Consider the following 17,916-nt stretch of genomic DNA (forward strand, 5'->3'; position numbering starts at 1 on the left):
TTCCTTGTTGTATTTTTTATTCATTGACATTATATGTATTTAGACGTCAAAATGTGGTTTATGTACAGATTTTTTTATTGCAATTTTCATCTTTATTCATCACTCAAAGAAGTTCGGTGTACCATGACTGTGAGTGTTGAGTATGAGCAGTTGAGCACATTTGAAACGTTGAATCGACTTCGAAAAATCGATGATCGAATTACTCTTTCCATATTGGGCATTCCATTACAATTTTTGAAGTTTCTGGATGACGTAGTATAGAAACGTGATCAGCGTCAACTTTATTAATTTTGATGGGATTTTTGAAATACTGAAAAATAACAAGACGAGAGTTAGATTGAGTCTAAATAAATAGATTCTAGAATGCGTGGAAAGAGATGTGAATGTATAAATCAGATGTCTCGCGCGTCTTTCGATTTCATAAACGGAAAATATAATAAATATTTATGTAGGTACCTGTGGTAAGCTATAAGCTTCGTCTGAATCGATTGGATCTTCGATACACCTGATTAGCTCGCAAGATGATTCTAACAATACCTGAGGAGGTTCGTAATCGAGTAATGCTTTAAATTGACTATAAATTCTGTCGAGTAATTGACCCAAAATGTTCTCATCATTATTCAGCACTGATGCTAGCAACGAGAAACATAGCTTTTTTTTGGATTGCCAATCGCGTTGGTTATTTAACAATTCAATATTCTGTGAAATTTATGCCAATGTATGATTGATCGAATGTTTCACTAAAAATATTTTTGTTCAAGTTTTCTAATCTATATATTAGGTGTTTACTTCTTTTGTAGCCTTTATCGGTAATAATATTCGCATCACGTTTACACAAGCCCTATTCTGTATTTGTTCATTTGAAAGGGATCCCCTAGCGATCTGCTTTTGTTTGTAGTGCGATGGTGAAGATTCTATCAAGCATAGATATCCGCGTTTTCCACGTTTTTCCAAAATATTAGCCACTTCTAAAGCTATCAGTCCTCCTAAACTGTGTCCGATGAGGTAGAATTCGCGGTCGTGCTTGAAATTTTTCAAGATGTACTGCAAAAAAAAAATCGATGATATTAATCGACGGTAAATCTTGTGATCTGGGTGAAGGGTATAATTATAAGTTAAATCCAAGATTCACATCAGCAAAATAATCCGGTAACTTTGTAAGCGGAAAATCTGCAACTTCGCCGAAGTAATACTGAAAGCATAGCTTTTGTCCAGGTAGTTGTTTAGCCAATGGTTCCATCGTCATTGCCAGTCCTGTAATGTTTTCCCAAATGTGTAGTCGTAACATGTGTACTAATTTGAATTACGAGGGCTGATCAAAATGTTATTGGACAATCCCATATTTTGGGTTTAAAATAATGGTAGCGAGTTCGTAAACATACCGTTGGAAAGAGCAAACCTTCCTCTACAAAACAAGCGTACAACGGATTTTCTATGTGAAGGGGTTCCCAAACTGTAGCGGTTTAAAGGGAGGTGCCTCAGGTGTGTTCTGCGAATTTTTGATTTAGTGAAAAAAACGTACAAAAAGCGGTCAAAAATTGTATTTAACAAGTCTACGGCGAACATTGGAGTCAAAATTAATATCCTCCTTAAAACATTCCCCCTTTTGAGCAATACTTCGAACTCGCACATTGCTCTAAACGACAACATTGCAACAATCACAAAATTTGCAGACTGGTCTTGAGGATGTGTTCGTTTGAAGCGGATTAGCTCGCGTGTCCTTCAACGCAAACAATTTTTTTTTATCTCGTTGGAAAGAGGAAGGTTTGCTCTTTCCAGCGACATATTAACGAACTCGCCAGGATTATTTCAGCCTGTGTTTTCCGGACTTCAAGATGTGACAGGCCAACCACCATTTTCATTGTTTTCGACAATTTCAAAACCATTAAAAAAAAATTTTTAACCGAAAATGCATTGTCACACGTTTAATAGAGTTCCCATACACTGCTTTCATAACATTAAAATATTTGAAAAACGATTTATTCAACCGCAGTTGAACTTCGAACTCGCGCATTACTTTAACAACAAACCCAAAATTCGCAGACTGGTCTCGAGGTAGGTTCGTTTAAAGCGGATTAGCTCGCGTGTCCTTCAACGCACATAATTTTTTTATATCTCGTTGGAAAGAGGAAGGTTTGCTCTTTCCAACGGTATGTTCACGAACTCGCTACCATTATTTTATACCCAAAATATGTGGATTGTCCAATAACATTTTGATCAGCCCTCGTATAGCGGTTATACGGGAGGGGCGCGATATCCCCAATTCTCAAAATGTCTAGGGTCATATGTTTTCTTTGACATTATTCCCCTCTTTCCGATGGTTGCGTATTGAACTCTAGTGCCCTCAAGTGTGATTATAAATGGCTGAAAAATGTATGCACTGGGGTTCAAAGTGTGCCACTTAAAGAACCAAAAATCACACTCAGGAAGCATGAGTATTCACCATCAACCTGTGAGATAATTTTTTGCACCCAAAAAATTTTGAAAATTGGGGGTTTCTTTTCTAGGCTTTGCATCTCGATTGTACAACTCCGAAAACCCAAAATAAGTCTTTTCTGACATTTTAGCAAAAAAAAAACTTAATTTTCAAGTCCGCCTAACAAAGTGCCAGTCACATTCTATTTCAAGGGCTTTTTCTCCCGAGTTATTACCTTCTACTCCAGGGAACATGAATACTGTTGGCTTCTCATCGAATAGAATTTCATTTTCTTCATCGTTTGTTTCGAATGGTATTCGACGAATCCACTTGTTTGAAAGCATTTCATCCATAAATATTTGAATGTGTGATTTCACTTTGACATCTGCGTGAGAAGTACTTGATGATTAATTGGTCCAGGTAAACTTTCATGATTCAGTGTTGAAAAATTACCAGATTTTGGTCTACGTTCTTTTTCCTCCTTCATCTTATTCAATTTAACAAAAGTCATGTTTTGTAAATCTTTGGGACTGAAGATTAGGTTGAATTCAGAATCAAGAATTTGTTTCAGTTCAATAGCTATTATGGAATCCATTCCTAGTTCAGGTAATGTCCATGTCTGATTGATTTTCTTGAGGTCTTTAATACCTGAAATGCATCAAGATTGGTGAAAATCACATTAGTTTTGAAAATTAAGATGGATAATCGATGATAACTTATACCTACCTAGAATATTTGCTACAGTGTTGACGATATTTGAATCCAAATAACGTTTCTCAGCTACTACAATACTGCTTACAATGGGACTGGACGCTTCTTTCATGAATAAATTCAATATCTCCAAACAAGATCTGAGTTTTTGTTTCAGTGTTCCGACTGTAATTCGAGATTTTTCTTTGATCACTCAAGTTTGTTGCTGGAGATATCCCAGTTTGAGATCGATTCCAAATTTGTTTTGTTCAGTCAAACTGGGATACCCAGAAGAATATAAAAATTATCGAATGCTGAGACATCATCTTACTTATAGCAAATGGAATATTTTGTTCTGCATATTCGGCAACGATACCTACATCATCGATGGCACCCCACTGTACTGCCAATGCTGGTAACTTATCTGCAAATCTGCGTTCACATATCCTTTCCATTGCAGAATTAGCGTAACCATAGTTGGTTTGGCATTGATTACCTAGACCACAAGCTGCGCTAGAAAATACGACGAAATGTTTCAAATGCGGGCACATTTTTCTGCTCAAAACATCCAGATGTTTCGTTGCAATTGTCTTCGGCCCATTGCTAATGATAAAATGTTCTTCGGTTTGTTTTGCAACATCATCATCTTTGAGGATCTACATAACCATGTGATTTTTGAAAACAATATTCAAAGCTGATTAAGTGAATTATTAGCTGAGATAAAAGATACTTACCACAGCGAGATTGAATATTCCCTCTACTAGTCCTAAGGAAATGGCTGTTTGGAGTAAATTCCTTACTCCTGATTCTTTGGTAACGTCTTCTGTGAAGATTCTAACGTTGACACCATACGACTGCCATAGTTTTATTCGATACGATTGGTAACCATTTTTTATTCCAGTCCGAGAACTCAGTACAATATTACGAGCTCCTCGTACAACCAACCAATCGGCTAATTCCAAACCGAATCCTCCCAAACCTCCTGAAATGATACGAATGTGGTGTTCTCTTACTTTTTGCACATTTACAATAAACAATTCGCTCCCTTTGCTGCATGATGAAACACTTCTCACTAGGTGTATTTTTTAGCAACTGAAGTTTCACTTATTAGGTATATTATTCAAAAGCTATTTCTCATACTGTGGTGTAATGTGCTGGATTATGAATAGTTTTATGAAGATGGTCAACATTCAGCGTTTACACGAACCTACTATAATATACGAACTGCTTTCCGAGCAAAGAACTCGAGGTTTAGCTTTCATGTATTTTAAGGTTGGTCTAGCTTTAAGGTCGTTCTCTTCATTTCTTATTTTTATCAAAACTTTTCCCATGTGTTTTCCGGCTGCCATATATCTGAAGATGGTCGAAAAAACTGTTTCAATGTTTTTTCACAATAATAGATAGAGAGGTCGATTTTTTGTTGGAACCTAGTTACCTGAAAGCTGATTCTACTTCATTGGCTTGAAAAACGATTCTTTTTATTGGTTTGATTATTCCTTGATTGAGTATGGTTTGCATCCTGTCTCGGACGTCACTTAATAGTTTGATGTCAGTTCGCATGATGAGATCTAACTGCACACTATGGAAAGATATGTTCTTCAAAAAATGCCTCAATTCTAAAAAAAAATCATTCGGTTATCAAATGTCAACACCGTAAAATATGCTTCATTGTGCCCTTCTCGGCATTAGATATGTTGTGATTGTGCGTGTTTGTTTTAAAATACCTACCTAGAGAATTGTTTTTGATCATGTCAAATTTTCCAATTTCCAGGAAATATCCACTATCAGCCAAACATTTTATTGAAGCTTGAAGTTTCTCTTCAGATAGACTGTTGAGAACTACATCAACCCCGCGACCATTCGTCTGTTCCATTATTAATTTTAGAAAAGTGGTATTTCTTGAGTTACCAATATGGCTTTCAGGAATCTGCGCAACAGAATGTATTTCTTAAGAGTGGAACGCGAAAAAAATGTTGAAGGATTGCGTCCAAATTCAGTGAAGACCTTCATTTTGAGTTGAAAGCCTCTCAGAAAAAAATTCAGCGCAGGAGACGCTATTTCAGGGGATGGAGGGGGTAGGATGTGGATCTTTTCCTAACCTGTTTTGAAAAAATGTATTCCCTTCTTTGTAAGAAAAAGTGCCTGTATGAAGTCTGTTTTTTAAAAGTTTCCAAATAATTACTGTGTTTTGATAAAATGAAAAAAGTCTTCTTTCTTACCATAATCATCAAAAAGTCTATTTTTTGTCTGAAATGCCATAAAAGTCATTTTTTTGTCCATGCCAACAAATTTCTTTTAAATCAATTTAGTCAGAAAAGGTCCCATATTTTGCCAAATTTTATGTTTTTTCGCCGAAGTTTATCGTAAAAGATCTTGGGTTTTTGTAGTTGTCATAATGTCCTAATTGTAGTATAAAAAGTCACGTTTTTTGAAAAAATTGTCAGTGCTGTGTGTTTTGCTTGAAATTTCAGAAAAAGTTCCTTTTTCTGCCTTGTCAAAAAATCCTGTTTCTCGTCAAAATGACGAAAAAGGTCTCATTCGTAGCAAAATTATCTAAGCGTCAATTTTCCCAAAATTACCATACTGCTAAATTTTTTTTTTGCCAAATTTGTCAAAAAGCTCTCTTTTCTGTCTCGTATTGTATCAGAAAAGTCCTGTTTTAAATCATGTTCCCAAAACGATCTTATTTTTTGCCTTTGTCGAAGGGTCTGTTTTTTTTTCAAAATGTCTTATGATTTTTTCAAAAATTCTCCCTCTTCGAGCACTCATGTTTTTCTTCTAAGAGTACCCACGGAGCTTTAATTCACTCGAAGTTTCTGTCACTTGGTTATAAGATATGAAATTTCATTCTATACTTGAGGAAATGTTTTCCTGATGAATTTCACTTTTTCTGAGCTACCAACGGTTGTGAAAATAGTGCAGTTGTAATGAAGGCATATGTTAATGGCCGCTTGTCCAATTCCACCACTGCCTGCGTGTATAAGTACGGAAGATCCTGGTTTCAAATTCATTTTGAAAAACAAAGCGTAAACAACCTGCAGTGTATTCCAAAGAAAATAAATAAGGCAAGTTTTGAATGAGCTTTAATTTAATTCTGAAATATTTCGATGTTTTAGAAATTACCGTGAGGTATACTACTGGGATAGTGGCTGCTTCTTCTAAAGTTATATGATCTGGTACTTTCCATGTCATACTAGGAGTTATTTCAACCATTGTTGCAATAGCTTCCTTCGGCACTGCTCCCATAATACGCGTTCCAGTTTCATATCTACCCGAAAATTCTATACCAGTATAGCACTATAAGCAAATTAATTGAATTAGTTTCCTATATGCCAAGTCTGGCTTGCCCATGAAATACCTACCTCTGATAGACGATCATGCATGGATGCATCCATTGTAGATATTTTTCCACTGGCTAACATGATGTCTCGGAAATTAAGACTACTGTAATAAACGTATGCCAGATTTGATTTGGAGTTTCGATACCTGCGGTTATGGAATGAATGCACGGAAGTAATGGTCAGTATCTCGAAGTCTACGAATTTGTTCTGGAAAAATGGATATGTTACGTTTGTGGAGTCAGAGATCCTTCGACCCATTTAATTGATGACAAATTGCCTCGTTCTTCCACCGCGCAAAATGCATGGGCAGCATCAATTTCTTGAACCGGGTGTGTTTTCACATGAGTGTAGCAACCCCAGTGTCCGTTTTTGTAAACGTTTTGTGATAAATTTTTTCCTAATTGCAATCTGTAGAATGAGCTTTCCAACGAAAACTTCTCCGCCTTTGGATCCATCACGAAAACAAACCTTTGAATTTCAAAATTGGACGTGAAATTAATTCCAGCTAATCACTCAAACAGTGAAAGTTTTGGTCTGAGAGTACTCGTAGAGGTAGGGTTAATTTCCTTGATAATTTTGATTTCAAAATGCAAACTGAAGACCAGAAGAAGGAAAAACGAATTCAAAATGTTGGAATTTCGCAGATTCCATATGTTTTGTGAACAAACAAAGCAAGTTTAGGCCGAAAAAGGTAGGGGTTGGTATTCGTGTATATTTTCATTTCAGTTCTTGTAAGTCTAAGAGAACTACGTACCTTAGATCTTTTCCGACATCTTCTCTTCTGATACAATTTGAAAATCCTATTATTCCATTTTCCGGATCTTTTTCGGCATAAATGACCAATTTTTCATTTCTTTTGGAGTCGATTGTCTTCAGTTCATTTTGAATGTTTGATACCCAAGCAAACGAATCACCATGAACTTTGATCCCTTTAAACGTTACCTTGTTTTCCTTCAACTGTAAATTACCATCAGTATCCAAGAGATAGCATTACTGTATGAATGAATAATATTCAATTGTACAATTGTGTACGAACTTTGTTCAAGAGTAGAATTTGCGTTGTTGCGTTGATTTTACGGCTGAAGCAAACATTAAATCCTAAATTCTCATAAATCTTGAAATTTTGGCCGATTGTTTCTTTCGTGATGAGGTATCCATTATCTTTCAAGGCATTGAGTATGTTTTCTAGTTCCTGAAAACAAGAATGATCACTTTTATGGCTGAATAATCTATTAAGATGCACTCATAATGTCTTATTGGCTACACATACCTCATGTTTTCTCTGAATGTTTGATAAAGCTATCAAAGCAGCACTTTTATCGCTGGGTAATTTATCATTTGATGTGACAATCTCATGTTGGATCTGAATGGCAGATTCTTGATCGGAGTTTGGTAATAAGATGTTGATATTTCCCTAAAAACGTTATCGTCTAAGTACGTGAAACTAGAAATTCTTTGGATAGAATGTTTGTGCGACAAAATATTCATTGAGAAGCAATGACGAACCTGGATTAAGGGTTTATCATTCAATGCTTCCATAATTGCAGATGAAACAACATCTTCAGCAGTGTAATGAGGATCGAGTAATTCATACGTTTTTATTTGAAATTCCATCGTGTTTTGCAGTACTATGTATACGCATAGTCGAATCACCTCATTCTGATCAGTTTCCTATTTTAAAATTTCTTTTTCAAATGACGAACGATTGAAAATATCATATCGCATCGAAGTTGTAATGGATTGCATACCTCTTCGCTGGTGTAAGGTATAAATTGATAATTTTCCAACACCGGTTCTGCTAGACTTCTTTGACGAGAGATTGTAGAGCAGCGAAAATCCCACATTTGAATGCCACCGGAGCTAATGTGACGATGGACGGGATGGAAATGGACAGGTAGTGCTGGAATACGAGTAGGTATATTTATTAAATTGACGCGATTTCAATTCGATGGAAACTTGATTATCAAAGAACGCGTACTGCGGGTTGTCTCGTCCAATGACTGTAGTATTTGAAAGTGTTTCTCAAAATCGATGACGATTTTCTGTATGAAAGTTGGTATGAGAAGTTCGCGAGTGTCAATGCTCAATAGTTGCAGTTGGGCCATAGTGTCCATGAAACTAATAAAATTATCGTACCATTGTACCTCGCCATATGTGCCTGAGATACAAATTTAGGTACATATTTACCTAAGAATTTCTTAGACCTGCTGTCGATGACGTCACTCACCATCATAGTTCGCCCTAACCACCTTTTTGAATACTCCTTTGTATTGGTATCCTCGAAGTCTTAATTCTTTGTAGAAATCGCTCGTGCTTAAAAAGTCATAGCCTGAACTTGAAACCATGACCTTATCTTTGGTCAATGTAGTACTTTCTGATTCTTTATCAATGTTTTCGAGTATTCGTATTGTTCCCGAGGCTACGGTCGCGCCGCTTTCGCTCACTTCAAAACTCTTAGTACCAATTTGAATTGTTACGTGAAATTTGAGCACATCTGAAACGATTTTCAAAGATTTAGAAGAAGGACAGTTTCTTGTTTGGATCTGTTTTAAATGCCGATGAAATCTGTGTAACCTTTCTCTGGTACATTGGTTGCTCGTTCGAAACGAACATTTTCGAAAGTCACTGGTATCTTTGTGGGTTTCTTTCCATGAATGGTGGAAAATGTTTCTAGAACTAGCCACTGAAAAAATAAAATCCACGTTTATACTTATTTCGTACCTATAGAAGATCATTTATTTTCACAGTTAGTCAACAAACCAGGTATCCTAATCCAGGGTACAGATTTCTGCCATCTATAACGTGATCTTTAATGAACTCGTACTCATCATTACTCGATCGTATGACAAAATTTCGTTCAGTGATTAACTCTTCGTCGGTTAGTCTGCCCACTGACCATTGCTCATCATGTTGCCATTTGATCAGTGGTGAAATCATCGGAGTTGATCTGCTGACTGGAAATTCTACAGGCGGGTACAACGCACCCAACTTAGGAACGCATCCTGCTTCGTATAGTCTGCAGAAGTATAATTTTTTTGATTAAAAAAGACCTGAAGTTGCATTTTTGTTGCAACGTTGCCTAAGTACAGTAGGTGGATACTTACTTTCCTAACGAGTTGAAGAAAAATTCGATTTCATTTTTATGATTTTTTATCGTTAATGGTATATTTGATACGGTTTTCGGTAGAGAACGTTCGAGTATGGTATTCAGGATACCGTGAGGAGCTATTTCAATAGTTATCGCATTAGAAGGGATATGACGACAACCCTCTTCAAATAATACTGGATTCTGTAAATTATGGGCGTGATATTCGGCCGAAGAGTATTTTACTCTTTTCATATCCCATTCTTGCTCCGGAGCAGAAGTACAGATCCATTTTTCTGAACGAAGTTTTGGCTCGGGGATGATCTAGATTGCAATAGGAATATGATGAACTAGTACGAGTATTTCTCGAAGAAGTAGACGAATCCGTAACTTGATCTTACCTTTTTCAAATGCGAAACGAATTTTTGACCCAGTGGAGCAATGCAGCGACTGTGGTATGCAATGTTAGCTGTGTTAACTTTTCGAACAAATATTTTTTTTTCTGTCAGCTGTTCGATAAATGGTTCCATTATCAAAGTTGGGCCAGATATTGTGCAGCTGTTCAGAGAATTGTGACAAGCGATTTCGATTCCGGCTGGGACAAGATTTTTCATAGTTTCATAACCTTCTCCTGTAAATACGCACGTTTTTCTTGAAAATTTTGTGAAAAAATTAGTCATGCTTTGAAAAAATCCAAAATATGACCGCATTTCCGCACTCTCCAATTTTGAGTGAACATAAACTGTTGCAAAGTTATTAAAAAATGAGGCATGTTTTTTGAAATTTTTGGAAAATTTTTGTACGATTTATCGAAACGGGATCAACTTTTGCGAGAAATTTGAATATTACTAGACACTCGGTAAGATCGCGCATAAATGCGCTACCTTTGAACGGATTCATAAGTAAAAATAATTGGATATTGTCTTGTAAGAATGTTTTATGAAGAATTGAAGACAGTACATAAGAATTATGAAAAATAGAATTGGAAGGAACGATGTAAAAATAAGTATGGAGATGATTGGTGACAGTTAAGTAATATTTTACCTTAAAAGGATTGCGAATAAATGACATAAGTACGTATTAAGTATAGGTACATGACAAAAATCGAACAATTTCACAAAAAATGTCGTTTTCAACTAATTTGAGGAGTGCAATGAAAATTAACACTCAAGGGAGAGGAAGTGACATTTTTTATCCCAGGTTTGCAGCGATCTATGGTGATTAGGTGGGCATTTTACTGATTTGAATTTATTATTGCGGTTTTGCTGTGAATATTGATCTATACTGATAAGGTGTTGATTTTATTCCAAGAATTACTTTAATCATACCTACCTTATTTTTCATCTCCCCCCCCCCCAAACAAAAAAAGTTCCATGTCGAATGAAACTCAATCAATCGATTTCAAAGGTTGAAATGTTGAAAAAGTGTACCAACGTCAGCTTTTTACGATGGAGATTGTAAATACATATAATTGATCAATTTAAAACTTTAACTATACCCTCCTTATTTTTCACCCCCCTTCCCAAAAAAAGTTCTATGTCGAATGAAACTACAATCGATCGATTTCAAAGGTTGAAAAAGTGTACTAACATCAGATTTTTACAATGGAGATTGATCACCCCCCCCCCAAAGTTCCATGTTGAATATTTAAAATACATATAATTGATCGATTTCAAACTTTAACAGTATCCTCCTTATTTTTCATCCCCCCCTCACACAAAAGAAAGTTCCAAACTACAATTGTAAATTACATACTTTTTAAAATTACTTTAATTATACCTACCTTATTTTTCACCCTCCCCCCAACCAAAAAAGAGTTCCATATGGAATGAAACTACAATCGAAATACATATATGTAATTGATCAATTTCAAACTTTAACCATACCCTCCTTATATTTCACCCCCCCCCCCGCACCAAAAAAAGTTCCATGTCGAATGAAACTGCAATCGATCAATTTCAAAGGTTGAAAAAGTGTACCAACATCAGCTTTTTTCAATGAAGATTGATCACCCCCCCCCCCCAAAGTTCCATGTCGAATATTGAAAATACATATAATTGATCGTTTTCGAACTTTAACTATACCCTCCTTATTTGTCACACCCCCCCCCCTAAAAAACAAAGTTCCAAACTACAATTGTAAATTACATACTTTTTAGAATTACAATACTTATACCTACCTTATTTTTCACTCCCCCCCACCAAAAAAAGTTCCATGTCGAATGAAACTACAATCAATTGATTTCAAAGGTTACCTAATTCCCCCCCCCCCCCCCCAACAAAAGAAGTTCCATGTCGAATGAAGCGACAATCGATAAATTTCAAAGGTTGAAAAAGTGTACCAACGTCAGCTTTTTAAGCTTTTTACAATGATGATTGAAACTACATACATACAATCGATTGATTTCAAAGATTGAAGAAGTGTAGGTACAAATGTTTAGGCTCAAAGCTTTCTTCAAAACTTAGGCGAAAATCAATTATTGAGCTTTTTGACGAATATTGAGCTTTTTTGAGCTTTACAGCACAACTATTTTTGTTTACTTTTTTCTTCAACATCCCACTTCTTTTGATGCTCTTTCAAGATATAATATACGTACTTCTTTGTACATGCCAAATGGACTGTGTATTGGTTAAAATCAATTATTGAGCTTTTTTGAGCTTATGGTGCAACTTTTCTGTAAACTTTTTCTTCTTTAGGTGCTTTTTCAAGGTATAATATACGTACTTCTCTGTATAAATCAAATGCGCTAAGTACAGGCAAAACTCAATTATTGAGCTTTTTTGAGCTTCATGGTGCAACTTTTAGAACTTTTGATAAAAACCTGCATATCTACGGTTCAAAAGCTATTTTTTGAGAGGTCACTGAGCAAAATCGGTTCAGCCGTTGCTGAGATCTCAGAGTCAAAAGAATTTGGTCATGCTATAAGCTTTTTGATGAATATTGGGCTTTTTTGAGCTTTACAGCGCAACTATTTTTGTTGACTTTTTTCTTCAACATTCCACTTCTTTTGATGCTCTTTCTAGGTATTAGAGCTGAAAACGGTACTCGCTGACAGCGGGTAACTATCGTATCCGTATCGTAAATTCTCGCTACTCGGTAGTAGCGGGTAGCGAATTGAAAAAATGTCGCACCAGTTCAGGATATAACTAGTAGCGCATTGAATGCGTAGCTGGTGTACCGGCATGACATCATCATTGTCATCAATCATGTCAAATGTCAATCACACATACGAACGACAGGTGTCGAAGCGTAACTCCTCCCACTTACGCATTATCAAATTTTGGGGTGCGTGCGCAGACCAAGTGCGAAAACTTTCGGGTTGTACTCGCTATACGCTACTATCTATATCCGAATCAACCCGATACAACCACTAGCGGGTTTAGCCGGTATTTTAACCAGATACCGGTAAGCGGGTAGCGTAACCGTAACAGTTTTCACCTCTACTAGGTATAATATACATACTTCTCTGTATACATCAAATGAGGAGGTGGATAGCAAAACGCAATAACTCCAAAATTACGAAAATTGAGTTAGATATCTATCCTTATGTAAAATTCAACGGGGAATCCATTCCCGGTGTCAGATTTTGTCCATCAGTTGAATATCATAGCGCAATCGAGGAAAACAAGTTTGATTTTAGAGCTAAATGCATTAAAAAATCAGATTTTGTTTGCAAAACGCAATAACTCCACTACTTTTTACACATTTCAGTTGCGCAGATATGGTAACACTGTTTTTTTTTCATCGGGTAGGTACTGAAACTCGTTGGGTAGGAGTTACTAAAAAAAATGGTGCTTTCGTTGCCACTCTCTGAATGCCATATCACGCACAGGAAGCATTTGAATTTCGCATTCCAGTTTCTTAATTGTTTTTTATCGAAAATTCTCGATTAAACATAGTTCTTTTCTATAATTTTTCAATTTTTTCAAATAAAAAATACGTGTTTTTGCAGAAAAACACCAAAAAAAAAATTTGCGTTCAAAACGCAATAACTTTTTTTTCTTTTCCTCGCTGTGCTTACCCAGGTGACCGAAATTTTGAAATTGAGTGGAAATTTTATTTGTGGCACCCTCCCCTTTCATTTGACACCAATTTTGGAACTCGACCCCCACCCTTCCCCTCCTGACAATTTTTCCTAATTTCCCAAAAAAATCAAAAATGGCGTTATTGCGTTTTGCTATCCACCTCCTCAAATGTGCTAGGTATAGGCCAAAATGAATTATTGAGCTTTTTTGAGCTTTATGGCACAACTTTTTTGTAAACTCTTTTCTTCGACATTTGACTTCTTTTGGTGCTCTTTCAAGGTATAATGTACGTACTTCTCTGTATACATCAAATGCGCTATGTATTAGCAAAAATCAATTATTGAGCTTTTTTGAGCTTTACGGTGCAACTTTTAGAACTTTTGATAAAAACCTACACATCTACAGTTCAAAAGCTATTTTTTGAGAGGTCACTGAGCAAAATCGGTTCAGCCGTTGCTGAGATCTCAGTGTCATAAGAATTCGGTCATACTATTAATATATAGATATAGATATAAATATTCTAGGGGGTAAACTCGTAACTTTTTTCTAGATTAACCAGCAAACTCATAACGTTTTGACAAACTCGTAACCTTTTTAGGACGTGACTTTTCGATGAGGTGCCATATGAATCTACAAGGTGTGGGGAGTCTACTGGCAAAGTTTGAGCAGGGACGTGAGATTGCTGTTTATACAATTTCACTTTTGACTCAATTTTCAAATGAGTACATAGCCTAATTAACAGGTATGAGGATATGAGGAAAAGGTTTTTATTGCCAAGAATCATTTTTTACGTTTTTTACGTTCTTTTTGGTGATTTTGGTGGTTGAAGGTCTCCTCTTTCACATGGCGTGGTCAAAAATCGTCTAAAATAAATTTTTGACTGCTGAATTTTAATTTTAAGTTGATTACACAGGTCCAAATTTTCGTGTTTTTCAATCTAAACATTGATTTTATGGGAAAAGTATGCACCCTAGGAAAAAAATGCAATGAAGGAAATTGTAGAGAATTAAATTTCCTTTCTGCTCAGAGCTGGTTATTTTTCTGTAGGATGCTTTGTTAAAAAAGCATTTGTAAAAAACAGAGACGTATGAGACTTTTAAAAAAAAGCTTTTCTGAAAAATTGATGTTCTGGCAATGAAATACCTTTCCACAGGTGACCCAAAAATCAAGTTAACGAATATAACGCGGCCTAACATCGAGTACTATCAGGCCTATGGGGTGACGCGTCGAGCGTATGCACAGCAACGAAGTTACAGAGGGGTCTTGAGATTGCTGTTTATACAAAACGTTATGAGTTTACCTGTATGCGGCTATATATAGATATACCTATTTCAAAAAAAAATGTAATTTGGGCATTTTTGAAAATTTTTGGGCGCAACAGTCATTGGGTCATAATTTTTTTGATTTATGTAATAAAGGTATCATGTGATCTATCAGTGTCAGTTGAAATTTATGTAGAAAATCATTAAAACTTTTTTTCGCAGTGTTGAAGGATTTTAAGCTCAAAATTGAGCCTTTTATTCAAAAAATTTGGTTCAATGGCAAATTGAATTTTTCTCGTCCAAAAAATGTCTGACAAATTGAATTCCTGAATCACATTTCGCTGGTTATGAATGTGACGTAAACCAAAATATTTTACCAACTGCAGCCATCGTGCCATGAACTAATTCAGTTTCCACCGACTCCAAGCCACGAAAATAAGCTGCCAGCATCACTTGTTCAGCCGTGAAGCAATTGTCTGCATATCCACATGCTAATTCTCCGTGGGAATGGCCGATTATTCCATCAGGTTCAATACCAATTGCTTTCAAAGTATCCAATAATGCAATCTGTAGTGAAATAAGCACAACATTAAACGGTTTCACGTATTTGAAATTCTGAAAATTTTAGAAAAGAATCACAGAAAGTACTTGAATAGCTGCAATTCCTACAAACGAGTTTAAAATGTAATCGAAAATTTTCGCATCATCGTCTGTAATTATTTGAATCAAATCGATTCTTTTCGTTCGCAGTATTTCGTGACATTTGCGTATTGATTCAGCAAATATGGGCAGATTCATTAATGATTTTCCCATTGTTGGCCATTGTGATCCCATACCAGATAAGATAAACCATACGGGTCGTTTATCACCGGAAAACAACTGAAATTGTTATACGGTTGAGATGGGAGTTCGTCATTTGAGAAATTTACTTTCGAGGAATTCTTACTGTTTTGGATTTTGTGTGAGGAGAGTCTTTGTGTAAAATAATATATCCTCTTTGCATATGACCGCTGATATCATCGCTGAAAATTTCATGTAGCAAGGCCACGTATTCTTCATCTTCGTAATTCTTTTCAATCTGGTTTTAAATCAAGAATAAATTGTTGATAATTATTAATTTCAATAGGGGGAGAAGACGTAAACAAGCTTGAAGCCTTACATCATTCAAAATACAATCTACAGCTTCTTCAGAACGTCCTGAAACTGCTACTATTATTGGTATCGTTTCGCTGTTGGATTCTCTGGATTTTTTTATTTTTTGATGAGGTGTAAGTAGAATATGTCCATTAGCTCCTCCTGCACCAAATGAATTTAAGGCGAAATATTTTCCTTCCAGTGGCGTTGGTTTTGTTACGATCTTTAAAATGGGTACAAAATTATGATCTATCAATAAGATTCCGTCTAATGATCTATGTACTTGACGTGTTCCATACTTCAAGTTTCCCATTGCGCAGACCTTTGATGTCTGGATTAGGATTATTGAAGTGTAAATTCGGTGGAATTAGGCCACTTTCGAAAGATATGATTAATTTGACAATTCCGCATAATGCGGCAGCTGATTCAGTATGGCCCATATTCGATTTAACGGATCCAATTTTCAGTGGAGTTTTTCGTCCTTCGCAGAAAAACTCTTCAATTGATGTGCCTTCTACGAGATCTCCGACCTAAGAATTTTTACAAGTATCAAGTTGAAGTTGAATTTTTGTCCTTGAATGTATCTGTTAGGTACATTTGATTAGAATGTATTTTCATCATTTTTACCGGCGTTCCTGTACCATGAGCTTCCAAGTACGAGATCGATTGCGGATTGATGTTGATCTGTTTGTAGAATTGTTCGTAGAGCTGTTTTTGTTGAGTGATGGAAGGATACGCGAATCCTTCCATTTTGAATCCATCGCAGTTGGTTGTCGAATGAATGATATTGGCGTAAACCCTTTTCGCATGCGTTCTTTTTTGTAAAAAAATGCTCACCACTCCTTCGCTTCTGATATAACCATCAGCTGCAAAATTGTAATTCATAAGTGATGAATTTAGTCAATGTTGCAGGATTCTGCGTAGATTTGATATAAAAATATCTTACCAGTGACGTCAAAGGGTCTAGAATGTCCTGCTGAACTTAGTAATACAGCAGTCTTCATATACTCTTGGGTGGAAAAACAAAAATTTGGTGCACACACAATGGCTGCTTCACATTGGCCGCATTGAATGTATTTAATGGCCATGTCCAAAGCGTACATGGACGATGAACATGCCGTGTTCACTCCACAACTAGGTCCTGTTTTTATAAAATACGTTAAAGTTCGTTGAAAAAAATAATATGTTATTTTAAATGGTCTGTTACCATGCAAATCCAAATAATTTGAAATCCTGTTGGCGGCTGTGAATTGGCCTCTTTGCACGGCAACGTTGTGATCTCCAATTTTGGTTTCTCGAGCTGGATCACCCTCATCGCTGCCATCCCAAATTCCGCAAAGAACTGCTATATTTTTACCTTTTATTTGCTGCGGATTGTAACCTTTGCACAGAAAATTATTGTTTGATTGCATTTCTATTGATTTTTTTCGGACGGATTTCAGATCGTAAGATGTAGCAAATTGTATGTACCTGCATCCAAAATTGCTTCGAACGTTTTCTCAAGAAGTATCCTCGAGGCGACGGTCATACCTTCAGCTTGCTGATGAGTGACGTGGAAAAACGTGTGATCGAAACGATCGATCGTTTTTACTGATCCCATTGTTACACCTTGAAAAAAATTCCTATTTAGTCATCGAATTATACATATGTTTGTTTGTTTGTTTTTTTCTTCTCGAAAAGAATAGTATTCAGTTAATAAGAAAAATTCGTTGGCGTATCATAAACTTACTGGCACCGTATCTGTGAACTACAGAAACCATATCTGTTCCTGACAGTAAATTCTCTTTGAACTCTTGGACATTTTCACTGTTCGGGAATACTCCAGAAATTCCAGATATAACAATATCATCCGAGTTGTAAACATCGTCGCGTCGTGTTGCCATTGTGCATGCAGAATTTAACACAAACAGAGCCGAAATGAAACTATGATGTTATTTCTGGTGTTGTTAGTTGTAAAATGAGG

At 36.0% G+C, this 17,916-nt stretch overlaps 1 protein-coding gene across 1 annotated transcript; it reads right to left on the reverse strand.

The window, feature by feature from the left end:
• LOC135837662 (fatty acid synthase-like) lies at window positions 1–17,916 on the reverse strand. Its single transcript, XM_065353015.1, has 37 exons — window positions 17,683–17,916; window positions 17,424–17,561; window positions 17,161–17,334; window positions 16,900–17,094; window positions 16,581–16,819; window positions 16,253–16,483; window positions 15,979–16,176; window positions 15,766–15,897; window positions 15,468–15,698; window positions 15,197–15,386; window positions 9,934–10,163; window positions 9,552–9,856; window positions 9,208–9,463; window positions 9,022–9,130; window positions 8,675–8,941; window positions 8,426–8,605; window positions 8,196–8,347; window positions 7,954–8,118; window positions 7,718–7,861; window positions 7,484–7,639; window positions 7,202–7,404; window positions 6,676–6,915; window positions 6,469–6,592; window positions 6,230–6,403; window positions 5,962–6,141; window positions 4,835–5,033; window positions 4,542–4,722; window positions 4,314–4,459; window positions 3,841–4,088; window positions 3,438–3,762; window positions 3,143–3,292; window positions 2,870–3,064; window positions 2,652–2,801; window positions 1,133–1,254; window positions 790–1,044; window positions 457–699; window positions 1–310 (listed from the first exon to the last, which is right to left on the reverse strand). The coding sequence occupies exons 1-37, from the start codon at window positions 17,834–17,836 to the stop codon at window positions 200–202; spliced, it is 7,092 nt and encodes a 2,363-aa protein (XP_065209087.1). The 5' UTR covers window positions 17,837–17,916; the 3' UTR covers window positions 1–199.

This window comes from Planococcus citri, chromosome 2, assembly GCF_950023065.1.
Source record: "Planococcus citri chromosome 2, ihPlaCitr1.1, whole genome shotgun sequence".
In the NCBI taxonomy this organism is placed as follows: domain Eukaryota; kingdom Metazoa; phylum Arthropoda; class Insecta; order Hemiptera; family Pseudococcidae; genus Planococcus; species Planococcus citri.

What these genes read in the sequence shown, in the direction of transcription:
- LOC135837662 (XM_065353015.1), bottom strand. Translation starts at nt 17,836, where the DNA reads ATGGCAACACGACGCGACGATGTTTACAACTCGGATGATATTGTTATA. An exon ending in GATGTCGGAAAAGATCTAAG is followed by an intron (nt 6,916 to 7,201) that starts GTACGTAGTTCT and finishes TGAAATTCAAAG; the next exon opens with GTTTGTTTTCGTGATGGATC. An exon ending in AAATATTCCATTTGCTATAA is followed by an intron (nt 3,293 to 3,437) that starts GTAAGATGATGT and finishes CTCGAATTACAG; the next exon opens with TCGGAACACTGAAACAAAAA.